Source organism: Hylaeus volcanicus, unplaced genomic scaffold, assembly GCF_026283585.1.
Source record: "Hylaeus volcanicus isolate JK05 unplaced genomic scaffold, UHH_iyHylVolc1.0_haploid 12142, whole genome shotgun sequence".
Taxonomy (NCBI): domain Eukaryota; kingdom Metazoa; phylum Arthropoda; class Insecta; order Hymenoptera; family Colletidae; genus Hylaeus; species Hylaeus volcanicus.
Genome location: NW_026533107.1, coordinates 107866 through 126509, shown reverse-complemented (window position 1 = coordinate 126509; position 18644 = coordinate 107866). Strand labels below are relative to the sequence as shown.

Sequence of the window (18644 nt, the reverse complement as noted above, 5' to 3'; positions counted from 1 at the left end):
TGGCATTGAATGTACATTTTTTTAATTTTATTTTGTAAACTAGTGTAATCGGTACCCTGAACTACTCACCTGTTACCAGAAATCTCCGGCGAGTAGCCTTCCTGCAGCGAGGTACCAGCGACAGACGAATCAGCAGTCTGCAAACTTCCATCAACTTGATCTTCAATAGGTGGTGTGGTTACCGCCATCTTCGCCAAAGTCCTGGTCACTCCTCCACCAGGTATAATCAATGGATGCTTTCTCTGATGCCTGGGCAGACTGGATTTCGGTTGCAACGTCTTGGACCTGTCCCTAGGTGGCAACGGTATCGGATTCTCGTCCACGTTACTCTGATTCTGATTGTTCTCTATCTCCAAAGCGGAATGGTGCCTCTCCAAGTGGCGTATATGTGGAAGAGGAGGCGGCGCGTGAGGCGGCGGAGGCGCCCTGATTTTGGGCAGTGTTTTCGAGCCGCTGTGATAGGCGTCGAAGTGGAAGGCATCGATGGACAGGTCCTCCTGGTGTGAGCTACCGTGACCCAAGGTAGCGTGCTTGTTTCCACGAATCCTGGGCCTGACTATTGGCACACCTGAGCGCAGCATGCGCAACGGATTCGTGTCAGGGGCAGTGTCTATGCTTGGCGTTTCCACCAGACTGTTGTAGACTTCCTTCGCCTCGTCCGACAACGTTGCCTAAACAAGCCGTGGGAGGGGATAGATTCGGGAAAGAAGAGAACAGAAATTAAAGAAAGAAAAAATCAACAAACTGGGGATGAAAGAGACTATGGTTCAAAACGTGAAAGGAACATCCTCGTGGGGCTCCGATCCTCTCGTAACTGAAAGGTAAACCGCGAGCAAGTGGAAACAATGCTTGAACACACTCTCTTGGACTCAAAGTGCAAACGTGTGTGGGGGGGGGGGGGGGGGGAGTGAATCATATAGGCCGACTAGAGATGATGCCGGAAACGATACGCTACGGCAACGTTTTCCAATCTTTTTATACCACTTTTAACCCTTTTTGATGAAGGGACATTGCAAGTCTAGCAAACAAAAGTATCCATGCTTCCTTGGATTTTCATTCAAATGCCATAGAAAAAGAAATCAAAATATGGTATACATACTGAGATATAGTACACAAAAAGGTCCAAAAGTCTTAGGCCACTTATTGAATACCTTTTTACAATTATCTGCTTCAACACAGATTGGAAAACGCTGCGCTACTCCAAAAGGGATGCAACGTGAGTAAATGACGTTTCGAGCACATCAGGGTACCAGGTTCGCATATGCGTGTAAACAAAACGTAGTATCGACACGTAGTTCCGATTACATACTCTAGGATTCCCATTCCAATGTCCTCCAAGTACAAATAGTATAAATATGTAAATGCATCCAAACGTATTAACCGCTATACGTTATTTAGTAATTAGTGTAACATGCAAGCATGCTAAGCGTATGTGACACAAACTGTTTCCGGGCAGTTTCATGTTTTAAGTACACTGTATTGTCCAGAGTTGGGTATCGTTACAATTTTCCAACCACTTTCCAAGATCTTTAAACAAGGTTGTCTTGATGTTGCTTTCATCACTGTAAAAACTCGTATAGGCGTTGAACGAGGACTATTGAAAGTGTCGACGAATCTACAATGAAATTACATATTTACTCAAAATTAAATATTTCAGGTATCGCTTAATTATTCATTTAAATATAAATTATCCAGGCAGAAGATATCAAAAAGAAATACTTTACAGTCTAATTATTGCCCAACTCTGTCTTACAAGTTTCTCTCGACATCATGCACTTTACAACGATGATGCATTGCTAGAGTCCAGATCCGAAGGCATTACAAAACTCAGGATATCCAGACTCTATGGGGCAGGGGATGGCGGGAAGGTCAGTATGTCGTTTGTGAACTCTGGATATTCCGAACTGGTGTCAGAGTCCAAGTCGGAGTTGCTAGTGAACGTTAAACTAGAGCTCGGAGCGCTTTCGGGCCAAGAAAGTAGGTTGTTCCTGGAGGAAAAAGGCGGTGAAAGAGAATTCAAGAAACTGGTCGATGGTGGTGGCGATTTCCCACAGAGTTCGATAGACGAGAAACCTCTGGCTGACTCAGGGTGCAAGAAGTGGCCCTTGTTCTTGAAATTCAAACGAAAGTTATGCGAAAGTTTCTTGTGGCGACGCTTATAACGCAAGCGGCTTCTTATGTCCGTTTCAGAATGAGATATGGAGTCCGAATCCTCGCTGGAGTCATTTGCAGGGTGAAACGACCTCCTTATATTTTTTATAGGCGGTTTCCTGTTCTCCGAAAGGGAAGATGTCCTCTGCCTATAAATATTAGCAGCTGTTGGCATTTTCTCTAAGAGTACATCAGTCTTGGGCACCTCTTTCTTCGAGTTATCGTTCTGATACAACTTTGGCGGCTCTAGGATGTGCTGGTGTATTGTAGGACTCGCTGGAGGGTTTGCCTTCTGCGTCAGGTTCAGCTTCATGTTAATCTGCGACTGCAGGGGAATGTTTAAATCCAAATGTTTAGGCTTCTGAATGGGAATGTTCAAGCTCCTAACCGGAGTTTGCATTTGGCCAGAGATGTCCAGGTTCCTCATGTTCGTCACCAGCGACTTGGACGTAGTGCTCTCCATGTTCCTCGAGTTTTGCGCGATGTTCTTGCCCAACTGGATCATATTCTGCGTCAACTTACCCAGACCTAGATTCAATCCTTGACCTTTTTTAGAGTCCAGGTAGTTCTTTACGCTCTCCAAACCCGACACCTCGCGTTGGTACTTCTCTGCCAGAAGTTTGCTGCTCAACTCCACTTGATTATTCGCCTCTGCGTCGGACTTTCGTCTGAGTCTTTGGAAGTTAACGCGCAGACTCTCGGAGCTGCTGTAAACAGGCGACTCCTTCTTTTCAGTTTCAGCTATAAACAAGGGATTGTTGGATATTACGAAAGGAAAACCATCGTGACCGTTCTGGTTCTGTTCTATCTTGCGAAAACTCTGTATGTTGATCCTCACGGCTTCCATATTCCCTCTAGGACTGTCCAACCCTCCGCCAGTCTTCAAGTTAGCCTTGATGCTGTCTGTCGACCCATAGATCATACTTTTAACTTCTTGATTCGCGCTTCTGGACGCGAAAGACACTTTCCCGCTCCTGACTTTCGGTAGGTCCATCTTCTTGGGAAATTCGGGGATGTTCATTTTCGAAGAGTCGCTGAAGGAGCTGGAGATCTTGGGACGTGTCCCCAGTTCCAGATTGCCAACCTTGATGGGTTTGCTGCGCGGAAAATCGCCGAAATTCGTCGACTTCTCCTTCGTCAAGGTCGTATCGTCGCAATGAGCGTCGAAATTCGCTGTGCCATCTTTCAGGGACTGATCGCAATTGGCGAATTTGTTCTGCAACTGGATGGACTTGTTGACCACCATGGAACATTGCTCCTGGATGTTAGAGTAGCAACTAGACCTACTAGGCTGCTCCAAGTTGTTGATCTTCTCGTACCTGTCCATCTTCTCCTCTCCGAAGTAAGAAGCCTTCTCGATAGCACAACCTGCATTATTATCATCATCAAAGTATTTAGGTTGCTCGAAATAACGATCCACGTAGCTGGTGGACACCCTCTTCGGGTCACGCGGGAAGTCGAAGTTCAAGTTCTCCATAGCCGAAGGCATCTTTCCGTTTTGCTGAAGAGCATTCAGCTTTCCTTCGGTTTCCGTCGCGTTCTCACAGCCGAAGGTGCTCTTTCTGTTCCCATTTTCCAAAAACTCAGTCGATTTCACCAGATTAGGCTTCGTAGCAGCGTTGTCCAGAATGTGCGCGTCGAACTCTATGTCCATGTAGGAAGTCCACGCGCTCGGTTTGGTCAGAAGCTCTCGCGACTTTGCGAAACAGAATTCAGCGGATGCTTTGTCCCATAATGGTAGTTTCAGGGTGGACGGAGCACCGAGAGACTCTATGCTGGAGACGGTGGACGATAACGATTGCAAGCTCGAGCACAACCACTTGATCGGTACAAAGTTCGATAATCGATGTGTTTGTTGGCATGCGATTCACATTAACAGTTCACAAATGATAAGCAATTCGGTGGAAACAACCATGCAAAATACGGGAACACCACGTTTCAAACAAGCAAAACACCACGTGAGACGTTTGATGAAGGTTTTGTTTCGATGATCATGGTACAGTTCGCAGGAACCAAAGAATGTTTTCAGCATGGCGATATGCAATGATGAACAGAAGACGAAATAACCGTAACGAAAAGAAGAGTTAAAAAACAAACGAAAAATAAACAGACAGGAAAGGATTAGAGGAAAGTCGAGATTAGTCTTCGTTGTAAATTAATAAGCAATTCAATTAAGGGTGCAAACAAGTGACTCGGGTTGGAATATTAAAAACAGATCGGACTGCGATATACGTATATACCTACTCTTTAGTGTGGCATCAGGAATTAACTCTGTTCCATAACAGTTTCAAATGTATTTCAATGTTGTATAGAGATCAAATGTCTCTGTATAAAAACAAACCATTTGCAAAAAAGGAAACTCTTGCGCTTAAATATTTTCGATTCGTACTCTGTGCGTGTGAAATTCATGTGTATCATTTGGAAAAACAAATCACATTTAATCAAGAATACATCTGCCCTCATGTATTAGTCATCAGTATCAGCAAGTGGATAGAATTAGTTTTCTGAGTGCATTGGTTAAACTGTGTTTCGGTTGTTAGTTTTTGTATTTCTCTTTTGAAAGGTGAGTGGTTAAACAAAAAAAAAATTTGTTTGATGTACCTGTATGTCAGGTATACTGGCAGCTTCTTCTGAAAAGTGTCGTCTGTCTGGTTTGGGACTGTGTTGATGTGGCAACTTAAAAGAGAACTTTCTGCGCCTCGAAGGACTGGCAGGTGTTCGGGGAGACTCCGACGGATGTTCAAGATCTGTCATGGAACGTGCTGTCAATTCCTGTGCCATAGCAATGGCTGAGTAGAGTGTTTTCTGATCGGCGGCTGAGATAGGCTTCACCTAAATATAAGAGAAACGTTTACCATCTCTGGTCAGTGGATAATATAGTAAATATTGTCTGCTTTTCGTGATGTAAATGCTGCGTATTCATTTATTCATACAAAAAATGTACTGTGTGTCTAGCTTTCATAATATATTCGCTAACTCTGTTCTTGAATACTAAGAATCTCGGGTCCTATGCCTTCGCATGCGAATAATACGTACAATATGTATAAGAAAACATGGTACACAGCAGCAAATAATGAATAAAAAATAAATAACAACTAAGAACACGTAAAAGCGTAATTGTAAATAAGAAAAAAAATATTACTGTACATTTATTGGACTCACGGTGGCTTGTTTTTTCTTGTTAGATTGCTTCGCTTGAATCTCTCTTAGTTCGTTTCTAACATTGCTCGACTCGTGTTCTGTAGATAGAGGATGAGCAGACGGTGGTGGAGGAGGTGATGATCCTAATAAACAAGCACGAATATGTACTATAACGGTTAAAGCAAATATCACCTCTGAATTGATGAACTTACCTAATGATCTAAACATTTGATCCATTTCAGCCAATAAACTTGGTCCAAAATCAAAATTTAACGTTTTATCGAATCGTAGAGGACTATCTTGATTTTCTTCGTCGCTAATTTCATGGTATTCATGGTCTGCGCCAAGAGTATCGGTACTGTTAGCCATGTTCGTTGACACAGACTGTGTACTTGAATTAGCCAGAGCTCCTACATGGCATACTTCGGAGCCTATGTCGGACCACAAACTTTCTAACGTAGAAAACATAACGTAAGGTTTAGTTGGGAAAAGTTTTGTTATTTGTAGAGATGGAAGTATTCATATTCATAAATATGAATATGAATCAACGCGCTATTTATGAATAAAAATGTGAATAACTCGTCATTAAATAATGTTAATCACTTACTTACATTGTTTATTATCCCACGCAAAATCGTTTTCACTCCAGGGAGAAAAAAATTAATTTCGCAGACTTGGACAAAAGTAAGTACAAAAATTAAGTAAGTTTATTCTTCAATTTCCTCATCGCCTAAGTTTGCCATCAAGCTTGTCGGTATCCTAAGAAACATGACAACACGTGATATATGGTGGCTACTGGTCGACAAAGCGAATTGTAAACCTCTCTTAAGCTGGCAGAATCAAATCAGCAAAATCATGTCCGACTTAGTGGAATATTTTGTAGTACTTATTTTGTACTAATTCGTACCACAAACAGTAATTTGGTCCTATCAGCTTAAGAGAGGTTTACAATTCGCTTAATAAAAGTGTGCCATTAATGCATTATCCAAGGTGCTTAAACATATTCCAGAGTTTTGTATACGTGTTTATTAACACAACTATAATTTTTTTTATAATAATAACAACAATGATTGTTTTATTTGCATAAATTACATAATTTTTGGAATTACCCATTTGGTTGGAGTGAAAACGATTCTCTGTAAGATAGTAAACAATGTAAGTAAGTGATTAACGTTATTTAATGAAGAGTTAATTATAACTAAAAATGTGAATAACGCGCTATTTATGAATAAAAATGTGAATAACGCGTTATTCCTATTTTTATTCATAATTTTATTCATATTCATATTCACAAATCCGCATGATGTGAATTAATTCATATTCATATTTATGAATATGAATACCCCCATCTCTGTTTGCACAACGATAAATGTTTTAAAAAAGATCGAACGTAATTACCATGCTTGCTTTGAGTATCCTGCTGCGCAGTCCTGTTATCCCTCAATAATTCCCTGTTCATCTCCGAATTTCTCGCATCTTGATTCGCAACTTGACTAGAATTGTCTGTTACATCTTCCTGTGGTTTGTAAGGAGTTACCACTTGCCTTGGTAAATGAGGATTCTTCCCACCGAGGAACCCGATATCGCCAAAGTAAGCTCCGTCCAGTCCAACATGACCGGTATGCTTCAAATCTCCTTGCGGCGAAGAAATCATGTCCGTCCTGATTTTTCTTCGTTGAGAAGAGAACGCATTCTTACCATCCCCGCGCGTGAATTCCCCAGGTTTATTACTTGGTAAATTAGATCCAAGGTACGCTATCGTATGAGCAGGATTAAAAAACCCAGTTTTCCCGCTATTCAAAACACCCTTCCATAAAGTGTTGCTGCTTCCTTTGTCTAAAACAGTGATAACATCGCCTTGCCTGTAGACGAGCTGTCCAATCTCCGAACTGTCCTGAACAGCTTGAACTTGTTCCGGCTTCAAGTCAGGTAGAAGGTTAATTAATTCCGAGAACTTTGGTCGTTTGGATGGCTCGTGCTGCCAGCACTGTTGCATCAACGAGAAATAATCTTTTGGACAACACTCCGGCTGCTCTAATCTCTGGAAGTTTGGTTCGTCTATCGCTTCTAGAATCTGGTGGCCCGTTAACGCCGCCCATGGTTGGAAACCATAGCTGAACATCTCCCATAGAGTCACTCCATAGGCCCATACGTCGCTAGCTGAAGTGAACTTTAAGTAAGATATGCATTCTGGGGCGCACCATGCTATTGGTAGTTTTAAATTCACGTTGAAGTTCGTTTGGTAATAGTCTTTTCCAACCCCTAGAGCTCGAGACAATCCAAAATCTGATATTTTTACTTTGTTCTTGGAGAAGACCAAGATGTTTCTGGCAGCAAGATCGCGGTGTATCAATCTCTTTGCTTCTAAATATTGCATGCCATCTGCAATTTGGACTGCAAAATCGCACAGCGAGAGAGCTGGAAAACTAGGACGCAAACTAGGCTCCTTCAGGCATTCGAGTAAGGATCTCAAAGGTGCCAACTCCGTCACGAGCATCAAAGAGTTCGTATCCAAGACTACGCCGTACAATCTCACGATATGTTCGTGGTCTATCGCGTGCATTATCGCTGCTTCTTTCAGAAATTCAATGGGATTGTTCTGCATCCTTTCTCGGGACAAACATTTGATGGCTACTTGTATTCTTTCCCCATCGTTGGTCCAAACACCTTGCTGCACGACTCCAAATTCTCCCATTCCCAGTTCTTTATTTACAATGATAGCATCCGCTGGTATCATATGTTTATTAGGAACACGAATAGGCGGTCTGTCTTGTCTCTCTTCCGGTAACATGGTCAAAACACCTGGAGTTTGTTCTTCGCGTTTCGGCAACAGCATCTTCTTGAATTTGGAGAGGTAATTTTGAGGAAAATGTTTCTGAAAGTACTTCTTCAAACGACGCATTTCTGGTTTGCTCATTCCAATCGCGTTCAAGTCTTCTTCAGTTACATATTTTAATTGAGCGGTTGTCTGTACCTTCAAGTCCCCTGTCGAAAGGTAAATTAAGGTAATTAGACTTGAATAAAGGAAGCATTCACGAGTCAATTATACGGAGTAATTCCTGGTACCTCGAATTCCTGGATAATACTGCTGCAACTCTGCTTCCATAAGGAACTCGTACAAACCAGGTCCAGTGTTGCGGGACATTCCTCCTTGTGTGTCTTGGAGCACAAACAGACAATCATATGTATATTAATCACAGCAACGAGTATCACAGAATTTCCTGACAAACTAAGGCAAATGAAAACGAAACCATTATTAATTTTGTTGTATTAGTTTACATGTTTTGTTTATATTTTTGTAGACTTTGTAAGATCATGTTAACAGACTCGACTTGTAGATAACTATAATTATTGGGTAAATGTGTAGTGGTATGCTATAGCATCCTTGTAATGATATATCCTCTTTTAATGGTTAATTTTGAAATAATTTCCAATGCTTTTGTTTCAAATTTTACCGAGCCTTGCACCAGATCACTGAATACCGAAAATTCGTGCTATGTCAAGTGAGAGAACACCAGGACCCGATAACGTGCCTCGTCCCCGGTGTGTCATCGCGGTTATTGAGTCGGGGCGATGCAATGAAGAGAAAAATAGAAGGTGGTAACGAAATAAAGAGGAGGGTCGATGGTGAATCGTTGCATCTCCGTGGAAGACACGCCCCGCGTGCTTCAAATAGACCGATTATTTATAAGCATTTTGTTGAGCTCGCATAGTGGTGCTCACCCATTCTACGATGACGCAGCACGGTGCGATCGAACCTCCTCTCCTTGTCATGGGACGCGAGCGTCTGCCACTTTGCTTCAGCCGATCGGCGATCACAAAATCACAAGACTTCTCTCTTTCTTCGTCGTCGAGACACTCTCCCCTCCACCATGCAAATTTTGCTCCTCTTGACGAATCACATTTTTTTTGATTCCATGATACACGCTTCCTTCGACACGCTTCCGTTCCGTTTGCGCTAATTGGAAGAATATTCCTCGCGTCCGACGCAGTTTAATGGAACAAAACAGCGGTGCGAACGGCTTGATACTTAAATCTCGTCGCAAACCATCCGATTTGTTTGCAAGCAATTTGTGGGCTGCCCTGTAACCATACTACTCGAATTGGGCGTCAGAGGGCTACGATTCTCGCTGTTCGAACAACAACATTCTTTGATTACAGGGTGTCCAAAAAATGTTGGATGTCCTTGAAAGAGGTGGTTCTGGAGGTGATTTGAAACAACTTTTTCGGTAGCGAAAATGTTGTCCGAGGCTTCGTTGAGGAGATATTAACTGAAAACCCCGACCAATCAGAGCGCGAGTATGCTAACGGTGCGCCCGCTGATTGATTGGACTTTTCTGTTAATCAGCGATGGCCAAAACCCTAGACTCTCGTTTCCTTCTTTGGAAAATGTTCAACAGAAGAAACGAGACAAACATATTGGCAAACTTCAGATTTATTCAAAGTCTAGGGTTTTGCCCATCACTGCTGTCAACATTTTCGCTAAGGAAAAAGTTGTTTCAAATCACCTCCCGAACCACCCATTTCAAGGTGTTACAACATTTTTGAGACACCCTGTATAGTCATGAAATGAAAATGATCTTGTCACTCGCCATATGCAATCGAAAAAGTTTATTGAACTGATAACTTGAGAACCGCTATAGCCAACATGGCGATCTCCTTATCATATAAAATTGAAGTAGTCGTAGTTGTAAATGAAAACATAAAGAAGTGTTAACTCATTGTTGTAAATAAACAATTAGGCGATTTAATGTACGTCTGATACGCGTTTAGTGTGTTCGAAGAATTATAGCAACGGAAAAGCTTATGCCAATTGGTGGTAGGTTCGACCCATTAGATCTTTCAATAAAAACATATTTTCCACTAGTTGATTGTGATGCGTTTAAAAAACTTTCCCCTTATCGTTGTAAATCCATTGTTATCGATTTCTATAATCAAAAGAATTGTTTAAGGCGTATATATTTGAGCATGTTTCGAATTAAGATTTTTGGTATGTTAAAATTGTGACAGGTTGTTAACACGATTTATACACTGCACAAAGTAACAAATGTTTAACCTAACGATAAACAGTCCGTTTATTTTATAGCGAAAAAATGGTAAAATTATACGCACTGTCTATTTTATATAAACATCCTACATCTGCAACGACTATGAAGTCTGCCTATGATGTAGAATCATTTTCATTTTTTCAAAGAGCAAGTGTTAAAGAGTTTATGAGTTTTGTAAGCAAAACCATTGTTGAGAGGACTCAAATCAGCTCTAGGCAAAGTGTTAAGGAAGGAGGTAACTTTATTAAGGAACAGTATTTATTTTTATCCCTTTTCGCTATAACAATGAGATTTTCTTTGTGATTCTTCAACAGATTACATGTGTCACGTGTATGTAAGAGCTGATAACCTTGCTGCGGTTCTTATATCGGATCATGAGTACCCTAGGAGAGTAGCACATACGCTTATCACAAAGGTTATGGATGAATTTGCGGCCAAGTATCCAGCCTCGACATGGGAAACATTAAATGAAGTTACAACTGAATTTCCACAGCTTGTTGTATATTTAACTAAGTATCGAAATCCCAATGAAGCAGATGCTTTAACTAAAATGCAAAATGATTTAGATGAAACAAAAATCATTTTAGTAAGTACATATACAAAAGGTGATAGATGATAGTAATAGAGTTCCAATTTAAGTTATTAACTTATTTGGTTGTCTTATGCGATTTGTAGCACAATACTTTAGAGGCTGTTCTTCAAAGAGGAGAGAAGTTGGATGATCTAGTTTCAAAATCTGAAGGCCTCAGCATGCAATCAAAAGCATTTTACAAAACTGCACGAAAAACTAATTCCTGTTGCAGTTTGGCTCCTTAAAAGCTTTTCTCAATAAATTATACTGAGTATATATCAGTAAATGTTACTGTCAGTTTTATAATGGCAAATGCAAAGTTCAAAAAATTAGTATTATACATGTTTCGTTAAAACTAATGATGAAACAAATTCTTAGGTTCTGTCATGTGCAACATTAACCATTCAATGTACAGATTGCGCGAACGTAGAGCATATGATTGCACTTAAGTCATCAAACTACTGCCGGTCTCGTCCAATTGACTCCTACTATTGATTTGTAATGTACTTCGGTAAAAAAAGTGTTGCACAAGTAATGGAAAACAAATTCAGCTACGTCAACTTTGTACAAGAATCCATGAGTCAAAAGTAAATGATGAGATATAGAACATATACAGAACCACATTCCAATTTTATTTTGTTAAATTAATATAGATGGGCCAGAAACAAGGCACAATAAAGTTTATTAGGTTGATATTCAACTGAGACAGATTCGTCTGTACAAAGAGAGTTGTAAACACCTGGTTGGAATGACTAAACAAGTACAATTTTTAAATTTTCTTGGATGCTAAACTGAAACGTTTGTTCAAGTTCGTAACTGATTACTTTCATTTGTTCAATCTATGACATAGTATAGTAAGCAAATGAATACTATTTATAGGCTGTATCCTTCTTTTTTTGTATTGCATTTGAAACTTAAAAAGATAATAATTTTCTATCTACCATGTATAATCAGAATTTACTACTTTTACACTAACAATTGGAAAAGGTTGGTTATACTATTGTACTAAGTCAAGAAGGTGTATCTCAAAATAAACAGTTTTTATTGTAAAGGATGTCACAGTACCGATCAATTTTCTATATATCTGAAAAATTAAAGAACCATCGCGACATTGATTCACAATCTCATGAAAGAAACATTTGAGATATGCCTTTTTGAATTAGCATGGTAGTACAGTGTTATAGAGTAAAAATATTTGATTTGATAAATTTGTAAAATGCTATTAGTGATTTCTACGTAAACCAAAGTATTTATATAAATTATGCAAATTTTATAATTATCAATAACCCATGAATAACCTCAGTTTTTCCAAAAATAATCGGTGTTCTAGTTTTTAAAAACATGTATTCTAGCATGTAATACCATACTGGATGAAGTACATTAAACTACTTGTGATTTTAATGTATATGAACGAATATATCCTCGTGAACATAATTATATTTTTAATGTATGTTTTGTGTTATAAAGATGAAATATAATAACAAAATTATTAAATTTTCTATGTATGAATTTAATGTGACAATTCTTAAAACGAATTGGAATAATAAATGATTAAAGAAGTATTAAAGCGGGACACACACACTTAAATTATATTAATTTATTGTATCATAATATTGAGCGCAACAATTGTTTCCATTCGTTACAAGAATGCTCGGTTTATCTTCTAGATTTGTTATTCTTAATAAACTTCACTACATATACAGGGTGTCCCAAAAATGTTGGAATTCCTTGAAAGGGGTGGTTCGGGGGGTGATTTGAAACAACATTTTCCTTAGGGAAAATTTGGTACCAAAACTTAAATTGCGGAGGTAAATGACTTTTAGACAATCAGTAACATATTATAACAAAGCTGCAACAAAAAATTGTTTAAAGCCTGTGATAGTATAAATTTTATACTAAATAAAATATACAAATATTTTTAGCGGAGGCCCAGTATATTTTACAGAAATTCAAACTTTTCTTCAAATATACTGATTTTTACGTCGTAACGAGTAGTTTTTATTTTATTTAAAATTTAAAGTATGGATATTACTTACAGCATTATAACACAACTTTCAGTACTAGAACTGTACTAAGAATAATAAGGTACTGGTTTTAGTACTAGTGGCGCCATTGGTATTAAATAAAATATTCTTAAAAATGAACAATTTAGTACATTAATACTTGCGTTTATCATTTTATTTCAATTGAAGCTGTTTTTAAGGGAAATATGGTTACGTTACGTTTATTGCAAATAATGATTATTATTGGTTCTGTTTGAGGTTAATTCGCTATTAGTTGAGTACAGACCTAAGAATATAGGAACGAAATCATAAACGTATTCAACCTATCAAAATCTATTTTTATCGCTACCACGGTTGTATACGATCGTGATCATTATAAATTCGTTATGAACGCAAGTTTACTCAATATCGAACGAAATGCGTTATTACAAATTTCACGGTATTCAAGTGTAGCTACAAAACAAACGCCTGCTGAATACTGTTTTGAATTAGTTAGGTATACTAATTATAACGAATTACTTAATTACTTATTAACACATATTATAACGAATGAACAAAGTATCTTAAGACTATGATTTATTCACATGTTATTAAAGTCATTAAAATAAAGCTTTTGATTATTTTATTCCTAATTTTTTTTTCACTTTATGAAGCATAAATAAAATTAACGTTTGATTATGTTCTATTGAAATATATAAGAAAGTTGCGTTGCTACAAATTGTAGAAGGTATTCTAATAGTAAATGACAGAAAATTGCAATATCTTACCATTATGTTATTATTAATATTTTCCAGAAAACTAGATTATGAAAATTTTTTATGTACATTGTTACTAAAACGTATAGCAAGATCATCTGCATTTGCAATACGTGCGTTTAATGTGGAAGTGGCTCAAGTACAAGATCAAGTACACGATTATAAAATAGGACAAATGAGATTAAAATTTTGGGCGGATGGATTAAGTAATACGTACAAGGGAAGTCCTCCAAGAAGTCCTGTTTTTTTGGAATTACATAGGGTATGATTATTTCTTCTACAGTTTGACGAATTGATCGGTACAATAGTAATTAAAGATTGGTATGTTTGTAATGATTATTTATAGACTCTACAGAAGTGTTCCCTTTCCAAACATTATTTCAAACGCCTAATTGATGCTCGTCTAGAAAGACTTAACAACAGTCCAATTCAAAATATTAATGAAATAGAGAAATATGCAGAGTACAGTACTTCTTCCATTTATTACTTATTATTGGAGGCACATGGTATAACCAACATAAATGCAGATCATGTTGCAAGTCATATGGGCAAAGCACATGGAATAGTTAACTTAATTCGATCGATTCCTTATAATGCCAAAAAAAGAGTGAATATGTTACCACAAGATATTTTAATGAAGTATGGTGTTTCTACAGAAGCAGTGTTTCAGGGTGAACCAAGTAAGGATTTAAAAAATGTGATATTTGACATTGCTTCTTGTGGGAAATTGCATTTAGATGCGGTAAATATTTTTTTTTTTGAATGAAATTATAATGAATTTAAATATAACAAAAAAGATAAGAAAAAATAGCATTCTGTTTCTTACACATTAATTTAAATGTCTTTGTTGTTTATAGGCAATTTCTCTTAAAAGTAAAATGGAAAAAAATGCGGGTTTGATTTTTTTACCAATAGTTTGTTTGGAAAATTATTTAAATGAATTAAGGAAGTCAGACTTTAATGCTTTTGATACACGATTACAGAAAAGAAACAGTTTACTTCCTGTACGCTTGTATTGGAAAAAATTGATGTACTGACATTGGTATCTAAGTGTACTACTCCAGGATGTAATATGTAATATAAAACTAATAGAAAATTTTTAAATTAAACTTTACTCAAACATTTACATTTGTAATTACTGTGTAATAAGTTGTATATGTATCATTTTAACATCTGATTGATAAATAGAATTTCATATTTTAATTTAGCTGTAATTATATATTTTTTATAAATTAAATTATTTATGTTAGAATTGAATATTTCTTTAATGATACTATATGACCTATTTCTAAAGATTAAACAACATTTTTTAAAGTTTACATTTGATTTAAATAAGTTATTTCTATACATTGTGAAAATAACTTGCATAATTTTCACAATCCATTTCTGTAGAATTAAGAGATAAATCTCCAGTACTACATGGAATTGTCGGTATACTTGAACCCTGAACAGTAAATCCATGATAATTTTCCCTTTCTGATTCCGTAGTAGAAGATAAATTCAAATGAGTAGACGACAATAATTCGTTTTTAGATTTTTCCTTCTGGTTGTCAAAATCACATTGCGTATCCAAACTTATAAGACTAGTTTCATCCTCTGTTTTGCTTACATCAAAACTGTCATCCCCCAAGAAAGAAGGAAAATCAAATGTAGGAGATGGCGTAACACAATCTTCTATTGAAGTTGTTCTTAAATCGTTTTGTTGTGTGGAATTAATAATTGTGGTAGAACAAACCTGAAATAAATGATTGAAATTGACTATTGCAAATTTATTAATTTTAAACAATAACTTACTTGAGGAATAATTGGAGGTGGTAGCTGATAACTTTCAATATCTTCGCAGTCCAAATTAGTAGGCAATCTTTGACTGTGCGCAATCAACAAAGGAGTTCTTTCCAAGACTGTATTTACTTCTGACTCGATTTCCTCTTGAAATTGTAATATTTTTTCTTTTAAATTCAGTGTTTCATCCATTATTTCTGTAGTTTTTGCTTTCATTTCATCAAGGAGCGTTATGTCTTCACACATTAAGTGCAAACTCTGAGTAAATAGTTAATATCTATTACATGAAAGATAATCAATTGATTTAATATCAATAAACCAAAAAATTCAATATGTACCTCACATATCATTAAAGCAGATTCCCAAGTATTAGCTGGTACTTGTTCTCCAGACATGTAAGCATTGAAAGCTTTTTCATCCATATTCAATGATTCTGCTGTTAAATTTTCAATGAAAGATACAGCACAACACTGTAACATGACATATTGTTTGAATTATTATTTTCTATATTATTCACATAAGAAAAAGTATTCGAGATAAGTATTACAAGATTTACCAAATTTGTGAAGTAATATCCACCTTCCCCAGTCATCAATCTGCTTGCATTACAGAATCTAGTTATAAAGTTGATGTTGCTCTTAAGACGAGCAGGATTGGCTTTTAAGACAATGAAAATTAAAGCAGGGAGAAATTCATCTGCTGATGCAGGTCCACCAACGGATTGTTGCAACATTAGAAATATATTTCGACAACAATAAATAACACAAGAAAGCTTTTCTTGCGGAGCCTTTGCAGAATCCATGTTCAGTAAATCTGTAACGGATTAAACATTTAAATTGGATTAATTAGACAATATTTAAACTCAGATATTAAATGATTTATGCGTGAACCTGTTATGGAAGTATAGACAAGTTCCCTAACTTCAGAACTAGTTTCATGAATTCGACACTCCAAATTTTTTCCACTAACCCAACTCAATTGCCGGATTCTATAAAAACATTTTATTTTAATTTAGGACTAGGCAATATTTTAATTATCTTTTTATTTGTAAATAAAATTAACCTTTTCTGTATTGCCAAATCTTTTTCCTCATCAGTTGTAAAAGGAGGGCAAAAGAGAATTCTGTAAAGTAATGTCATTGCATATCTTTCTACATAATCCAATAATTTTTCTTTAATTTCTGACGATATATCTGAAATGAGACTCAAATAATAAATTAACTTATATGCATGCACAAAAATTGGTTCAAATTTTCAATTGAATTATTTAAATTTATGCTTTTGTTCTTACAATACCTGCATATTTGGGACTGTTTTCTAGACGCTTAGCAAATACTTGATAAAAGGTCTGTGTGATTTCTGAAAGGTCCTCTATCCTTTTTACATCCTTATTTTGGAGTATATCGATGATAAAAGAATGCATACATTTTCTGACATCTCTTTCCACTGGTGTCTTAGCGATTGCAGCTATTACTTCACGATTCTCTGCTTTAACTTTTTCCAGATCAGAGTTGTTTTTTGTTAGTTCATAAAGCAACTCTTGATATCCTTGCGCCTTTACAACTGGCTTGCGAAAAGATATATTTAATAACTTGTACTTCTTCTCCTGTTGTACTTTTTTCTCTTCATATTTCTGCTGAGCATTAATTGTACTCTTGTTAGAAGTATTGCTGAAATGTTAATGTTATCTATATTTTATCGGTAATTTTCAATACCAATAAGCACTATACATTGTTACTCCAAAACTTGAAATCTGTGAGTCGACAGAAAATATAAGCTAACACATATTATTTCAATTTATCCAACTTTTTTTATTTGTAATATCATATAATGTAATGCTAATGCTAGACTACTTATGTATTAAAACTATTGCAGATGTTGTGTAATCCATGACAGATGATTTTTCAACTAATTGATAGTAATAAATAAATTAAAACATGAATATGAAATGTTTTTGGAATTTATTTTCATTCAGCGTAGGTACTATAAAGTAATAATCTTTTTCTTCCAAAAATTTATGCGCTATATGAAGCATTAAATATTTCCCAAGTCTAGACAATTTTTATTAACTACTGTAAATTTATTAATAAACATACGCATCATGTTCCTCTTCATAAACATTAGAGCATCTTTGTGATCTTTGTTTTTGTAAATATTCGCGATGACATTTGCTGCAATAACCTTCCCATTCGGCGTTTCCATAAAATCCACAACCATTTTTGCATTTAAGATCGGCTTCATCAATTCTTAAGGAAGGTGTTTTTGTCGAGTACATTTCCACAATTGTTGTTTTATAACTCGGTAATTACTTCTTCCTTAAAATTTACATTTTATACACATGCTTGACATGAAGTTTGTGACAGTCGCATTTTGATGTATATAATTCTAAATGCAGATGTCATAATTGCAAAAACGCATGCGTAAGTTATTACCAATTAAATTAAACCGCTAAAACTACGTATGAAATGATTATTCGCAAAGAGAACATTTTGGAATAATTGTAATATAATGTGTTGCGGAACGCGTCGTGCAGTGATAGGGAATTTGCTGACGTGTAAGGTGCCCGTAGAGCGCTGAATAGAGATGGCGTGCAAAATCACTAACCGTTATTTATCACAGTGATCGCAAAATCACGATTACGATGGTGATTTAATTTCATTCACGAGGGTGATCGTGATTTAATTTCATACACAAGCGTGATCGTGGTTCTTTTATCTTGCTAGAATTGCGTGATCACAATTCTCGATCTTAATTAAATTACTTTTTATAAAATATTTCAATATAAAATATCCGCATATAATATCAATTTTAATTTCCTTTATTAAGTAAATTAGTAAATCATTTATTTTGTGTGATGGCTACTTCAGTCCCATGCGAAAGAATATTTTCTAAAGCAGAATTACTTTTAACGGAAAAAAGAAACGGATTGCAAGTAGAGAAATTATCTATGCCATTATTCTTGAACAGCAATACATAGTTACTTATTTGTTATTGTATATATTTTATTCCATTGTTATTTTGTTCTTTGTATTTTATTTATAGTATTCGTATTATGTTTTATGTATTAATTATATTGTTACATTTTGTAAAAGTCTAAAGACACTTACAACTAAACGAAGACTTGCAATTCATAATTATTGACTTATATTTATTACTCTTCACTATTCCTCATTAAAGCATTCTTTTATTTACTA

At 36.3% G+C, this 18644-nt stretch overlaps 4 protein-coding genes across 10 annotated transcripts; 2 read left to right on the top strand and 2 right to left on the bottom strand.

Moving 5' to 3' along the window:
- Positions 1-527: 527 nt before the first annotated feature.
- On the bottom strand, positions 528-9394 carry LOC128882703 (uncharacterized). Of its 5 annotated transcripts, XR_008458508.1 has the most exons (8): positions 9016-9393; positions 8359-8451; positions 6691-8277; positions 5505-5744; positions 5299-5435; positions 4753-4983; positions 1754-3970; positions 528-1615 (listed from the first exon to the last, which is right to left on the bottom strand). XR_008458508.1 is itself a non-coding variant. In XM_054134425.1 (7 exons), exons 1-7 carry the CDS (start codon positions 9017-9019, stop codon positions 1844-1846), a joined length of 4419 nt encoding a protein of 1472 aa, XP_053990400.1. In that variant the 5' UTR covers positions 9020-9393; the 3' UTR covers positions 528-1843. The 5 variants fall into 5 exon arrangements, 4 of the variants coding, with proteins under 4 accessions (XP_053990400.1, XP_053990401.1, XP_053990402.1 ...); XM_054134425.1 differs by having other exon boundaries at positions 528-3970; XM_054134426.1 differs by having other exon boundaries at positions 528-3970; positions 5314-5435.
- Positions 9395-9869: 475 nt separating this feature from the next.
- Positions 9870-12409, top strand: LOC128882706 (synaptobrevin homolog YKT6). 3 transcript variants are annotated; one of them, XM_054134432.1, is made up of 4 exons: positions 9870-10111; positions 10379-10575; positions 10655-10926; positions 11016-12409. In XM_054134432.1, the coding sequence occupies exons 2-4, from the start codon at positions 10386-10388 to the stop codon at positions 11154-11156; spliced, it is 603 nt and encodes a 200-aa protein (XP_053990407.1). In that variant the 5' UTR covers positions 9870-10111; positions 10379-10385; the 3' UTR covers positions 11157-12409. The 3 variants fall into 3 exon arrangements, with proteins under 3 accessions (XP_053990407.1, XP_053990408.1, XP_053990406.1); XM_054134433.1 differs by lacking the exon at positions 9870-10111 and adding an exon at positions 10156-10282; XM_054134431.1 differs by lacking the exon at positions 9870-10111 and having other exon boundaries at positions 10363-10575; positions 11016-11182; positions 11290-12409.
- An 864-nt stretch (positions 12410-13273) lies between these two features.
- LOC128882705 (NADH dehydrogenase (ubiquinone) complex I, assembly factor 6) lies at positions 13274-14716 on the top strand. Its single transcript, XM_054134430.1, has 4 exons — positions 13274-13410; positions 13709-13931; positions 14016-14411; positions 14527-14716. Exons 1-4 carry the CDS (start codon positions 13301-13303, stop codon positions 14704-14706), a joined length of 909 nt encoding a protein of 302 aa, XP_053990405.1. The 5' UTR covers positions 13274-13300; the 3' UTR covers positions 14707-14716.
- A 46-nt stretch (positions 14717-14762) lies between these two features.
- Positions 14763-17958, bottom strand: LOC128882704 (rab5 GDP/GTP exchange factor). The gene is made up of 8 exons (XM_054134429.1): positions 17547-17958; positions 16747-17120; positions 16514-16643; positions 16342-16439; positions 16008-16264; positions 15790-15921; positions 15464-15709; positions 14763-15404 (listed from the first exon to the last, which is right to left on the bottom strand). Exons 1-8 carry the CDS (start codon positions 17723-17725, stop codon positions 15012-15014), a joined length of 1809 nt encoding a protein of 602 aa, XP_053990404.1. The 5' UTR covers positions 17726-17958; the 3' UTR covers positions 14763-15011.
- Positions 17959-18644: the final 686 nt, after the last annotated feature.

What these genes read in the sequence shown, in the direction of transcription:
- LOC128882706 (XM_054134432.1), top strand. Translation starts at nt 10,386, where the DNA reads ATGGTAAAATTATACGCACTGTCTATTTTATATAAACATCCTACATCT. An exon ending in GCAAAGTGTTAAGGAAGGAG is followed by an intron (nt 10,576 to 10,654) that starts GTAACTTTATTA and finishes ATTCTTCAACAG; the next exon opens with ATTACATGTGTCACGTGTAT. An exon ending in ATGAAACAAAAATCATTTTA is followed by an intron (nt 10,927 to 11,015) that starts GTAAGTACATAT and finishes TGCGATTTGTAG; the next exon opens with CACAATACTTTAGAGGCTGT.
- LOC128882704 (XM_054134429.1), bottom strand. Translation starts at nt 17,725, where the DNA reads ATGTACTCGACAAAAACACCTTCCTTAAGAATTGATGAAGCCGATCTT. An exon ending in TATGAAGAGGAACATGATGC is followed by an intron (nt 17,121 to 17,546) that starts GTATGTTTATTA and finishes TTAACATTTCAG; the next exon opens with CAATACTTCTAACAAGAGTA. An exon ending in GATTTGGCAATACAGAAAAG is followed by an intron (nt 16,440 to 16,513) that starts GTTAATTTTATT and finishes ATGTTTTTATAG; the next exon opens with AATCCGGCAATTGAGTTGGG.
- LOC128882705 (XM_054134430.1), top strand. Translation starts at nt 13,301, where the DNA reads ATGAACGCAAGTTTACTCAATATCGAACGAAATGCGTTATTACAAATT. An exon ending in TACTGTTTTGAATTAGTTAG is followed by an intron (nt 13,411 to 13,708) that starts GTATACTAATTA and finishes AATATTTTCCAG; the next exon opens with AAAACTAGATTATGAAAATT. An exon ending in TTTTTTTGGAATTACATAGG is followed by an intron (nt 13,932 to 14,015) that starts GTATGATTATTT and finishes GATTATTTATAG; the next exon opens with ACTCTACAGAAGTGTTCCCT.
- LOC128882703 (XM_054134425.1), bottom strand. An exon ending in TCAAATGTTTAGATCATTAG is followed by an intron (nt 5,436 to 5,504) that starts GTAAGTTCATCA and finishes CTTGTTTATTAG; the next exon opens with GATCATCACCTCCTCCACCA. An exon ending in CCACCGTGAGTCCAATAAAT is followed by an intron (nt 4,984 to 5,298) that starts GTACAGTAATAT and finishes TCTTATATTTAG; the next exon opens with GTGAAGCCTATCTCAGCCGC.